This window comes from Olea europaea, chromosome 17 (assembly GCF_002742605.1).
Source record: "Olea europaea var. sylvestris chromosome 17, O_europaea_v1, whole genome shotgun sequence".
Classification (NCBI taxonomy): Eukaryota; Viridiplantae; Streptophyta; class Magnoliopsida; order Lamiales; family Oleaceae; genus Olea; species Olea europaea.
Genome location: NC_036253.1, coordinates 5759865 through 5772741, shown reverse-complemented (window position 1 = coordinate 5772741; position 12877 = coordinate 5759865). Strand labels below are relative to the sequence as shown.

The 12877-nt window shown below is 33.4% G+C and overlaps 1 protein-coding gene across 1 annotated transcript; it reads left to right on the top strand.

Annotated features, from left to right (window-relative positions):
• The first annotated feature begins 5092 nt into the window (after window positions 1-5092).
• LOC111366171 (AP2-like ethylene-responsive transcription factor AIL1) lies at window positions 5093-8303 on the top strand. The gene is made up of 8 exons (XM_022986865.1): window positions 5093-5435; window positions 5535-6129; window positions 6259-6341; window positions 6491-6579; window positions 6694-6767; window positions 6859-6909; window positions 7108-7184; window positions 7382-8303. Exons 1-8 carry the CDS (start codon window positions 5234-5236, stop codon window positions 7933-7935), a joined length of 1725 nt encoding a protein of 574 aa, XP_022842633.1. The 5' UTR covers window positions 5093-5233; the 3' UTR covers window positions 7936-8303.
• Window positions 8304-12877: the final 4574 nt, after the last annotated feature.

The following is a 12877-nucleotide window of genomic DNA, read 5'->3' as shown; positions in this document are numbered from 1 at the left end:
TTATTTTTCAATATTCGGTTGAATCAAAGAGTGTTTGGTTGGGAGATCCTGACATTCTTAGACCATCTCTAAAAATTGTAGATCGTTGGAGATCATTTTACACCAAATTTTATTTTAAATTATTTAATTACAAAAATATTTAAATTAAAAATTTTATTTAATTAATTAAAATATTGCATTTGTTAATAAATTGAAAAAAAATTAAATATAATACCATAAATTATAAAAATTACATTGAACGTACAAGAAAAATTTCATATAATGAGAAAAGACCTTCTAGAGTACTAAATTATTGTTTTAGTTAAATGTTGTATTATACTTTAATTTATGTTTTTAATATATTTATGTTGTTCTAGTGCTAATTTATTAATTAACAAATTGGTAATTTTGACTTTTTAATGAACAATTTTAACTTATTGTTGAAATAATAATAATTTATTAATTGATAAAATTTAAAAATAAATGTCAAATAAAATTAAGCATCACATTAAACTAATTATAAATCAATTAAAAGCTATTAATACTAAAATATTAAAGAGGGACGTAGATGGAAGAAACAATTTTTGTAAAATGGAAAGAGGGGCAAAATGGGGTTAAATGAAAAACTCTATATTTGGTGTAAATGTATATTATTAAGTCATCTCCAACGCTGCACAAAATCTTGCACTAAATTAAAATTCATCTCCAAACATTACACATTATTTAACCATTTTCTTTCCGTTTTTTAATTCTTTATAATATATTTATTTGAAATATTATTTATTTAATTATTTTATAAATACATAAATTACTAAATAAATAATTACGAAAAATATTAAATTCATTAATAAATCGTGTTTGTTATATTTTAAATTTTAAATGCAAAATAATAATAATTTATTGTATTAAAAAATATATAGCACAAATGAAACAAATACCTTTAATCGATTTATTTGGGAAAGAAAAATGAAGGGTAAAAATGACTTTATCCACTTTGCACCATTTTGCACTATATGATGCAAAGTTTGGTATTACATTAGAGGTATTTTGCACCATTTTTTGGTGCATTTTGGTGTTTTGGATTAAGCATTGGAGATGTCCTTACCATCTCCTTTTTTTCACACTATCGTCTAAATAATATATATTGTATTTTTTTGAGCTGCCCTTTCTATTATCTATTAGGTGGAAGAAAATATTATTAGAACTCTAGAACTAAGTCTAACTGGTACAATAGTTCATATTTGCGGTTTTCAGAAAAAAAAATTTCTTACACATGTGACTAAATAATAATATCTATATATCATCAAATTTTCGGATAGAGAATCAACTGTATCATTTTAATTTTTTCATGGTTTTTCTGTTTGTCACATTTTCAATTCTATTAATTATAATACATATTAAATAAAAGCCAGAATATTAACCGAGATATGTAACCTTCGATTCTCAGACTTACTATTTTATTATTATTAATTTTTTTTTTTTACATAGTATTAATGTGGATTAATGAGGCTGCTTTGGGCTTGCTGATTGCTCTCGTGAGCTTTTCTCACAGGAAATATTCAAATGACTACGAACTATTTATAAAAATGTAATGAGTCCCAGTGAAGAAGTATTTGAAGATGATTATATATATTAAAAATGATTATGCAAAATAAACTAGTAATTCTGACGTAGCAGAAGATTATAGAAAAGATGAACAATTACAAAAATGAGAAAACTCTCAAAGAAAATGTTATTGAATTCAAAAATTGTTGCCTCAAAGGGCTTACAATGCCTTAAATAGAAAAAAAATCTAGCAAAATTCGAAAAATAGAATAAAAATATGAGATAACTACTAAGATGGAAAAACCTTATCTTCAGGATCATCATCCAACAAACGGAATATAAATCCGAATTTTATGAAAAAAGATATTGCAAAAACAAAAATTACCATAAATAGCAAAAACGCAAAAACGAAGGATTTTGCCCAAAATTGGCCTTGCATCAGGGCCAAAGGCACTGAGTTTTATTCATTGTCTCGATTCCAATCGAATTAGACTAGCAATTCGTCAAAAACGAATGAACCCGAAGTTATCATGAAATCAAAAACCACACTTGTATATCTTGTGAAGGTCCCATTTCATTATAAACTCTAATTCCTTATGCACTTCATCAAATTCTAAACGATTAAAGAACCCAGGTAATAATTAAAATTTCAACAGAAAAATAGGTACTTGACCTGCTTGCCGTATAACAATTACAGTTTTTCGTATTCTACACAACATGAGACCACCTTGAAGCCCAGTGATTTGGATTCTCTTTAAGAATCTATAGGCCTCAAGAAGGCACTCATTCAATGTGACTACCAATTTTTTTTTTTGTCAAGAATGATAAAAATTGAATATTCAAGATTTTAATTTTCACTATATTATTTTAAACATTTAGTACATGAGTTTTTCTTTTAACCATTGAATTGAATTGGTAACCTAAAATTATCATTACTAAATGCTTCTGATTTATTTGACCTACAAATATTTGTATATCGCCAATGGAGAAAGAAGTCACATTTAATTAGCAAATTCATAGTACTTAATATAAGAATTGCATATTAATTATGATAAAGCAACACTCAGAAAAGAAACAGGGCTGTTTTTAGTATGCTTAGTTTGGACATTTTTAACAAATGTCAAGGTAGTCTAGACATTTCGATGTAATTCATGGTCAGTTTTAATTAAAATTGTCATTTTAGTTTCAAAAAATACATTACATTTTAGACATCAGTTAAATTGTTCGCTTCAAAATCTTATGAAGGTCGCTCTTAACAGGTTCAAGCACCTATAAATTGCCAACTCGACACTTGGCAAATGCGTTAGGATGCAAAGCTGTGGTTAATGGGAGGTGCATCAACGATTTGTACTCTACTCATGAGTCAAGTTTCAAGATTAAGCGCTGAAAATCGAAGAAACAAAACTTTGACTGAGTTAGAGAATATTCCCTACCTCATTGCTATGTGATTTTGTGGTACTTATAAAGAAGGTTTAAGCCAAGGTTATCCTCAACATTTTGACTATTTTTAAGACGATGGGTCGTCAATTTATTCGTACGAAAATCCTCATTTGATATCTTTTATAATCGTTCTCTCACTTAAATGCCTTCGCATTTTTGCTTAAAACAATATCTATATGCGACGTGTCCTATGTTATGGGGAGGTCTACCTTGATTTGTGTCGAAAAATTTATGATACCTTGGGTTGGTTGGTTGTGTGTTCAACTCTTTGTCGGTGGTTAGCATCTTCTACAACAAGTTCATTTTGAAAGTGGTTCAATTATGATATCCTAGGTGGTTGCAGGTGGTTTAAGGATAATCTACGGACTCAACTAGATTGAAGGGCAACCTCATGGAGCAAAATATAACGAATAATTAACACACTAAAAGCTAGTTGATTCGAAAATTTAGGTGTCAAATATCTGTCAATACACAATAATTGAAACGATTGAGAAAAATAATCTAAAAACACTACGCGGGTGAGATATGAAGAAAACCTAATGGACTTGTAAGGTGATTGATTAAATAGTAGAATTTTCCCTAAATAAAACGGACAGGAGAATGCCGTTTTGTGCACAGCTTTTGCATTATGGTAAAGGCGTGTTTAAGTTGGGGAAACAAAAGGGCCAAATGGGTAATGTCGTGTGTCAGCAGTAGGAATTATCAAATTAGATTTGCCCCCAGAGCATAGTCCAGTGGTGCAAAGGACAGGAGTGAGATTAACTCACGCCTTGTTGACAGTCACAGTGTGGGGGTTCTATTTCTGTGACATGGAATTGGACTCCTTATAGTTGCAGTTTACAGATAGCTCTTGTTTCCTGACCTGTTGGGTACATCCCGCGATTTACCTTCCTCATAAAGTTCTAGGGGCGGTATCGTGGGGGCCTCAAGGTTGGGTTCAACCTTTAATTATCAAATTAGACTCATAATTCATCAAGTAAAAAAGTCCACCCACAAATCATACATAGCCACGTGTATAACTTCTAGTCTAATTTTGGCATTCCACAACAGAGAAATAACTATTGAGAATGACTATAGACCTGCGTAACAGGAGATGATAGCCGACTCAATGACCACAACCTGCAAAATTTCAGAAAAATGAAATGAAAGGGGAACGAAAAACGAGGTTTTTATTGCAGAACGCATAGAACAGAGAGCAGTGACAATAAACGGATGCAGATATACATAGATTCTGAAGGAGGAAATTAAAAAAAATATCCATTTTGACATGATCATTTACAAAAACATCTAATATTTTTCAGTGTCTATTTTTTTTTTTATATCCAAGTATCCCAACTTTCACCAGACTAAATTTTGAATCCCCAAGACTCTTGCCCCTAGAATCTTGGAGGGGTAAATCGCGGATTATGCCTAAACTGGATCACAGGTCCCCTTCATTACCTGTATACTTTTGCGCACAAGAGACCTTCCTCCACAGTGATTACTCCATACCAAATATTTTGGCCGCAGGTTCCCACCAGGAATCGAACTCTCCACCCTGCCGCTGAAAGCAAGACAATGTTGATTGATCCACCAGTTGAGCTGTGCCCCGAGAGACGTTTTCAATGTCTATTTTTACAATTATTTGGATGAGAGTATCCCTAAATAACTTTCATGACAAGTTACATTAAAATGATATTCTTAATATTTCAAATGTCTTTCTCGAAATTTGAATTCGTCTATATTTCAAAAGTACACATGTCAAATCACAATATTAAATATTTTCAACATTTCAAATGTTGTTCTCAACATATTAAATGTCTAAAATGACATTTCATTTCGAACAATGATATTTTTCTACACTTTAAATATTATTCTCGACATTTCTGTGTTTAAAATTAATTGTGATTCGACATGTGCAATATGAAATTATTTATTTTTTTATTAAGGATAAAATAGATAATTTGATATCAAATTGGTCATTTATGTAAAAATTATCAAAAATCGACATTTTTAAATTGACATACGTAAATTGGGATATTTTTGCAAATGTCCCATTCTAAAATAACAAAACTATTTTCTTCCATATATCAGGGTTTTTGATGACAATATATGCACACACTTTTCTGTATGTACTATTGTGCTTCTTTTGTTTGGTTTTTGACATATACAAGTCTTCTTTCCTGAACTTTGAAGTTTGAGCTCAAGTCGATTGAGTGGTGAGGGTTTGTTGCGATCTTTTCGAGAGAACAAAAATATCAAAATAATAATCAGTCAGCATTATTATAGTATGAGTAATTGGCTGGGGTTTTCTCTGACTCCACACCTGCGAGTTGATGATGAAGAAGAAGCCTTTGGAAGAGATGAAAATCCCTCACAAGATGAAAACGCTCAAGAGGGCTGTTTTCAGACTCCTATTTCTATCATGCCTTTGCGTTCTGATGGCTCTCTTTGTGCATTGGAACCTTATAGGCGCTCAAATGGCACTGATGGTTTGCATTATCCTATTTTCTGCAACATTTTTCTTCTGTTTTTATGGTTTTTATCAACTGAAATGAATCTTGATACTTATTATATTTTTTTTCCCTTAGAGTGGAGTATGGAGACAGCAAACCCTACTGGGGAGGGTCCGAAATTTGAAGATTTTCTGGGGTGTTGTTACTCAAGTTCACCTCCGACTGAGCCTAAAGTTTACTGTCAATCTGAACCTTGTGAAATAAATGTTAACATGCCACCAAACTTGGATACTTCTGATGGAGGTGCTGACAGAGGAGAAACTTTCACAAACCCATCTTCTTTTTTTCAACCATATCACTATAGTTTAGTCCCAGCTGGTGGGCAGCTTGAAACCTGTGGTGCGAACCCTAGCCATGCCGCTAATGATGTGTGCCATGTAGCGTTTGATAGTGCTGAAACTTCAGTTTCTGGGTTCAAGTCCTGGATGCGCCAAACTCAGTTTCTGGCTGAGAAACCTCCAGCGGAGAACAGCAGTAATTTTCAAGTTCTTTCTCTTACTATGAGCCCCAGTTCCCAGCCGGGTCTGGCGGTGGGACCGCCGCCTTTGCACTTGGCTGCCGATAGTAAGAAGCGGACAGTAGCCAAGTCTACTGCTGTTGGGGAACCTGTACCGCGTAAATCGATCGATACTTTTGGACAAAGAACCTCTCAATATCGCGGTGTTACGAGGTAAATTGTTGTTTTCCAAAAAATAAAAAAAAATGTTTCAGAACCTCGGGATTCTGCACTTTACTCTTTTTTATTTTATAATATATACTTTCTCTTCTTGATTTGCTATTGATCATGATACTGTGCTAGGCATCGATGGACTGGAAGATATGAGGCTCATTTGTGGGATAACAGCTGCAGAAAGGAAGGACAAACGAGAAAAGGAAGACAAGGTGAGAAAATACATAAAACTTTTTTCCAATCACTCATGTTTATCTATATGCATGTATCTTTCTCCCCTTAAAGAATATACTGATCTGTTTTTTTTCTTTTTTGGTCCTTTCAAATTCTGGTTTATTCTTTTTTTTTTTTTTGCCTTCAGGGGGTTATGATAAAGAAGAAAAGGCAGCTAGGGCTTATGATTTGGCTGCTTTAAAATATTGGGGTCCAACTACTCACATTAATTTTCCTGTAAGTTGTTTTTTGATGTTTTCATGTTCTTTCAGTTGAGCCATTTCAATTACCAAAAGTGAAAAGATCAAAGGTTTTGGGGATTGACTTGAACTTTAATACTGTATAATCCAGTTAAGCGCCTATGAGAAAGAGCTTGATGAGATGAAAAACATGACCAGACAAGAATTTGTGGCCCATTTAAGAAGGTAGATATAGATATAAGCATATGTCTCTATTCTTTTTCTAGAGGAAAAAATTTGAACTTGATTAGTAAAAAAATTGTTTTTATATCGTCAGGAAGAGCAGTGGGTTTTCCAGAGGGGCGTCAATGTACAGAGGTGTCACAAGGTTGTGGCAGGAAAAAAAACTTGTGTTCATTATTTACTGCATTTTTTTTTGCAGCTCTTTCACTCATCACTTTTCAGTAACAGACAAATGCATGAATTAGATACTATGAATGTACATTGGACGTTAACGCACATATTTATATCTACCAACGGTGCATGTTTTTCTTTGTGACAATTTGATGGGTCTAATTTCAAGCAGGCACCATCAGCATGGGCGGTGGCAAGCTCGAATTGGAAGGGTTGCCGGCAACAAGGACTTGTACCTTGGTACCTTCAGTAAGTTTATGTTTATAATTTTCTAGAACTTATCTTTGTGATTATCTTCAGTGGTACATTCTAGTAATGAATTTATAACTAAGCACGTGAACTTGGTATGGATTTAACATCCGCACGAAAGCTTTGAAGGAGCAAGTTGTGTTACAATTTTTAATCTTGTGATCTTTATATTTATTAATTTTTTCCTAAAAACCTAGGTACACAAGAAGAAGCTGCGGAAGCCTATGATATTGCTGCAATTAAGTTTAGAGGGACGAGTGCCGTGACCAATTTTGAAATAAGTAGGTACGACGTGAAGAGGATTTGCTCAAGTTCAACCCTTGTTGCAGGAGACCTCATCAAGCGTTCCCCTAAGGACTCGGGTCCATCTTCCCTCGTGGAATACAATTCTTGCGCATCAATGGCCTCTTCTCCAGCTCTTCTCCCTATTACAAATGGAGAGCCTAGCAATGAATTGACAGAGATGATGTGGAATGCTGGCACTGATGAGCCTCTGCAGAACCAGGTTGCTGTGAATACTAATGAACAATTGGCTGGATCGACCAGCAGGAACTCCTCCAGCCTGCAAGGTCTGAATGGACCAGTCTCGGATTCAGCCAGAATGGATGTGGAGTTTGGAGGTGGTGCAAATTATCCTCAAGCATATTTCCGGTTACAAGGGGAGAAGTACGACGACGAGGGGACTAGTGCGAGTGATCCAAATTCTGAATGGGTAAATCAGGTCCCTTTGTTTGCACTCTGGAATAACTGAAGAATATTGGTTGCAGAATTGGAAACCTGGAAAAAAAAATGATTTGGCTTAGATTTACACATTTCATCAATGGTAGAATAATGTTCGCTTAGAAGTTTTAGCTACTCTGCTAGGCAGGTTTCATCATGAATGGTAGTTAAGTGAAATTCTAGAGTTCATCTGTTTTGTCTGTACGGTTTTTGATGACCTGAAAGAAAGAGAACCAACGAGAATTTTGTTTAGTGGCGAGTCTGTCTTCATTTTGTTTCCAACGTTTCTTTTCTGCTCTCCATTTATTAAAAGAACAGAAGTAATTTTCCAAAGAAGATGGAATGTCAAGTATCTTCTAGTCTTCTTTCCTTGTCAAAATCTACCTATTGTTGCCTATATTCCGAAGTATAATTACTTGTTATTCGTGTACATCATGTAAGATTTTCATTGTACGTAAATATTATCTCTTTATGTACGAAAATGTTAAAAACTACGGGATTCCCGTTTGACTTCAGGTATAATCTAACTTGTCTGACTCCGACCTCAAACCTGCCTTGATTTGCGCGCTCTTTAATATACGACGTACACTATAATCAAACAGCCAAACGCTCCTTTTCCAACTTCAACAAATGAGTATACCACCGTGCAGTTGTTTTAGGTGTCAACGAATCTGGTTGTGCCGGCTCACGAGTGCGTAGTCTGGTAAAAAATGTTCAACCTTTTTTAGCTCGACTCGAGCTCAAGTCCGGCCGAAATTTGGAGGTTTGACTTGGGTTTAACCGAGCTAAAGATTTTTTTTAATTCATGAAATATTCATAAAAAAATGTCAAATGAGTTATTCTCTTTGACTAAAATATGATAAAAAAAAATATTCATATAATTACGAGAATAAATGAATTAGAGTACAATTTTTATGTGTATAAATATTTTGATATTCACTTGTAAAATTTAAAATATTGGAATAAAAAATATTTTTTTTTGAATTTTAACAGTACAAGATAATATATAATATTATATTAACCCTCATATAATAAAATTTAAAATTTAAATCAATAAAATGTAGCGGGAATGCTAATGAATATGATAATAAATTTAAATATAGATAGTTATAGTATAATTATGAATATTAATTATGTAAGCATATTTATATATAAAATCTTAAATAAAGTATTAATAAAATAAAAAAAATTGTAGCAACAATCCGGGTTTTTGGAATAGTGTTTCTTTCTTTAGAATGGGTGGTTGAAAAAAAAAAGAAATTTTTTTATTTACGTGTAATATTATTTATGAAATGGTTGAAAATAAAAGAAAAAAAATGATAATGTACAATAATGTGAGCAAACGAGAGCTAAGCATTACGCGATTTTCTTTGAAAAAATCAAAAAGAAAAAGAAAAGAGAAAGCTGATTTTATAGCTATAATAAAAGAGGGAGGATTAGTTTTTAACCATTTGTATAATAGAGAAGGAAGATAGATGTATGGGTGGCTCACTGGCTCTGTTGTGAAGGCGAAACAACATTTTTTAATGAGTATTTTCTTTGTATTTAGGAGATAGATTCGGTTTCTGAGTTGCTAGTCCGTGAAGCAAGAATGTCACTTCAGGCTACAGCTGCAGATCCTATGGGTAATAGGTTTTTACAAATTCACACGACAATGGACAACCAACCTACGTACTTTGACGCCACACCAAAGACGTGTCTCTTTCGGAGCTACAGTCTATATTCATCCTTTAGCTATCATAATTTTTACGATAATACTATCGGTACATCGAGGGTATCGAAGCGTGTACATAATGGACAAGCGACGACCCCCTGTTGGAGGAAGTACCTGTCTTAGGTACACGTTTTGGTACTCCTGGATGTATCACAAGTTTAATTCTAATTTTTAATAAGGATAGTTCCAACAACGATCTCCAATCTTTCATTTTTTGTATAATTTACCTTAATATTCACTTTATATCAATCGCAGTTCCAAATATTTCAAAAATTCGCACTTGGGTCTAAATGGATGGAAACCATCCATATTGCCGTTGGTTGACCAAAAAAAACTCAAAATTCCATACCTAAGGCGAGTTTCTTTCGGAGCTATATAGTGTATATTTATCTTTTAGCTACCATAACTTTTAACAAGGATAGTTGCAACAGTGGTTCTTAATCTTTTATTTTTTTTTTGTAAATTTTACCTTAACCTTCACTTTGTACTAATTGTAGTTTCAAACCTTTCAAAAATTCGCACTTGAAGTTTAAATGGATGGAAACCATCCATCATGCCGCTGGTTGACAAAAAAAAGTTAAAATTTGATTAATTTGACCAAATAAAAAATGACAAAATGATACTTTGCATTTTCGTTCACATTAAATAAGTTAAAAGTTATACTAAAAAATAAATAAATAAATTATACGCACACACATATAAACCCACCTTAGTTCCCACTCCACCCTAAAACCAGAAAACCATCCATTTACCACCTTAACCATAACTCCCAAAGTTCGCAAAAGTTGATTGGCTTTACCTCCCACCTTCACTTCCAAAATACTTCAATTTTGTCCCTTGGACTATCTTAACTGATGCGATGGAATTCAAGAGAAAAGGTGCGAAAAGTGACCAAAATGAAAGAAAATAAAAGTTCGGGGACTAAAGTGTAAATAACCAAAATTTGAACCAAAAGGCGAATCGAGAATGTAAACGAGCTAAGTATCAACTTGAGGATAATCAGGATAATCAAAGGAAGAAAAAGAAGAAATTGGCCAAAACGGAGAAAAATGAAAATCTAAGGACCAAAGTGCAATTATCCAAAAGATGACCCGAAGGAGTAATTGAGGATTTGATTGAACCAAGCAATTGGAGGCCACTATTAATGTTTGAGTGAAAAGAATGGATAAACGAGATCAAAATTGAAGAGAACAAGTTTCGAGGACCAAAATGACAATTTCAGGAAGTTTTTACTACTATGCGGTCACATAGTAGTAATGCCCATGCGGTCGCATGCATGGCATCAGAGATTTCAAGGGCCAAAATATCTACAATGCGGTCGCATAGATCAATTTCGGGGCCGAATCCTGTAATTTCCTGTTTTTGTTAAAACTCTTGTGAAACTTCGTTGGGAAGCGATATATAAACCCAATCGTCAAATTGAAGAAGAACGTCTGGGGAAGAAGAATAACTCATATTGGAAAGGATTCTACACCATAATTACGAGGAGAAACGTGAAGATCAAGGAAATTACGCTCCAAGTCATACACCGGTGATGCCGTTTCTTACAACCATGATGTATTTTGTTCTTTTCTCCATGTTAGGCTAGGTTTTCATGTACTAGGAGATCGATGAATTTCGTGATATTATTTTTACTTTCTAGTTTGTGCACATTTGACATTGAAATACGTGCTTGAGTTTTGAATGATTTATACACAATTAATTATTTCAATAATTATGTGCACGTAATTATATGAATATAATGACTTATTTTATGCATTTAAGAGAAGGGGAATGAGTTCGATGGGTATAAATCATTACAGGGTCCCATAAGGGATAGAGATATACCGCTATGCTTTGCGTGAATCCTTAAATGCTCACAAAACCACATACATTCTTGTATACTTGCACTCATCATAGAAATATAGACTGGTGAGATATGAGAATATGTTCAACTTTACTCAAGAGAGATTGTTGGATAGAATTAAGAGCATTGATTCTTCAAAATATCAACGTGTTGTCAATTTGTGAAATTAGAGTTAAAAATGGACATTGCGTGTGGATTCGTGATCCTAGTGCAATTTTTATTCATTGATTTCATCAATTTTGCATTTCACATTCATTTTGCATTTATATTCATGTGAGTCATACATATTTGCTTATTAAGTCAAAATTAGAGTTAAGTGATGTTATCACAAATCTTGTTATATCTTTCGATTTCGGTTAAGGTGAAGTAGATAGAATTAAACTACTCAATTTCTGTGGGACGACATTCAGACTCAAATTTTCTACTTTATTATTTGTTAACGAACCGTACATTTGTGGTGATTTAAATCGAAATAATAATTTCGTGAACACTCAGCATAACGATAAAATAATTAGATTTCAAACTTGACATATAAATTTAAGAGCATGTTTGGCTACGCTTAACGGGCGGTAGTAGAACCATACGCCCATACCTGCTTTAAATCTATTCCTCAAACAAAATAACAAATATTATTATAATTGTTTCAATCAAAAGAAAATATGTTTATTTGATAGAAGTCAAAAGACTCCAGAATCCAAGATAATTGAGCAAACTCATACACAAAATTGTGGGCATAAAGCAATTGGTAGTATCCTTTAGCAAATAAAAGGAGGAAAAGCAACAATTTCCAATGCATTGAGATTCTCTATATAATGGAACATGCACGTCCATTCATGGCAATGGCATGTCCCATACCTTTATTAATTTCCTTCTCATTTTCTCTGCAATTCTGACCTTTCTTCCTTTCACTTTCAATTGCACAAATAATGCCAACCCATTGTGTTGCTCAGGGAACTTGAATAAATAGGAAACTTCAACTTAGTTAGGAAATAATGCGTAAATAAATATTTTCAGTATGTAGAAATTATTTATTTACAATTTTGACAAACAAAAGAGAATATGGAGTTCCAATTTTAAAATGTTTTTGATGACGTGGGAACTGGCAGTCGTTACCCTTCGAGTGCACACTGGGTAAACTTTCGGGATGATTCAATAGCCTACAAACCACGTTAGTCAAGTAAACCGCACTAGGCAAATTCGATGCGACAAGCTCAATCGAGAAAGTGTTGGTAGGTGTCCAATTTAAAAATGTTAACCTTGTTTGGAGGAATAACACAATATTGTCATCGTTATCTGATATGAGGTTTATCCTTTTTACACTAGTTAGATGGTTGCTCGTTCGAGTACACCATTTTAAAAATTATGTACTTGTTTAAGTCTTAGTTGGATTTAATTGAACTTAATGCAAGGATC

Coding starts and splice junctions, on each gene's coding strand:
- LOC111366171 (XM_022986865.1), top strand. CDS start 5,234: ATGAGTAATTGGCTGGGGTTTTCTCTGACTCCACACCTGCGAGTTGAT. Junction 6,342..6,490: donor AACGAGAAAAGGAAGACAAG/GTGAGAAAATAC, acceptor TTTTGCCTTCAG/GGGGTTATGATAAAGAAGAA. Junction 7,185..7,381: donor CTTGTACCTTGGTACCTTCA/GTAAGTTTATGT, acceptor CTAAAAACCTAG/GTACACAAGAAGAAGCTGCG.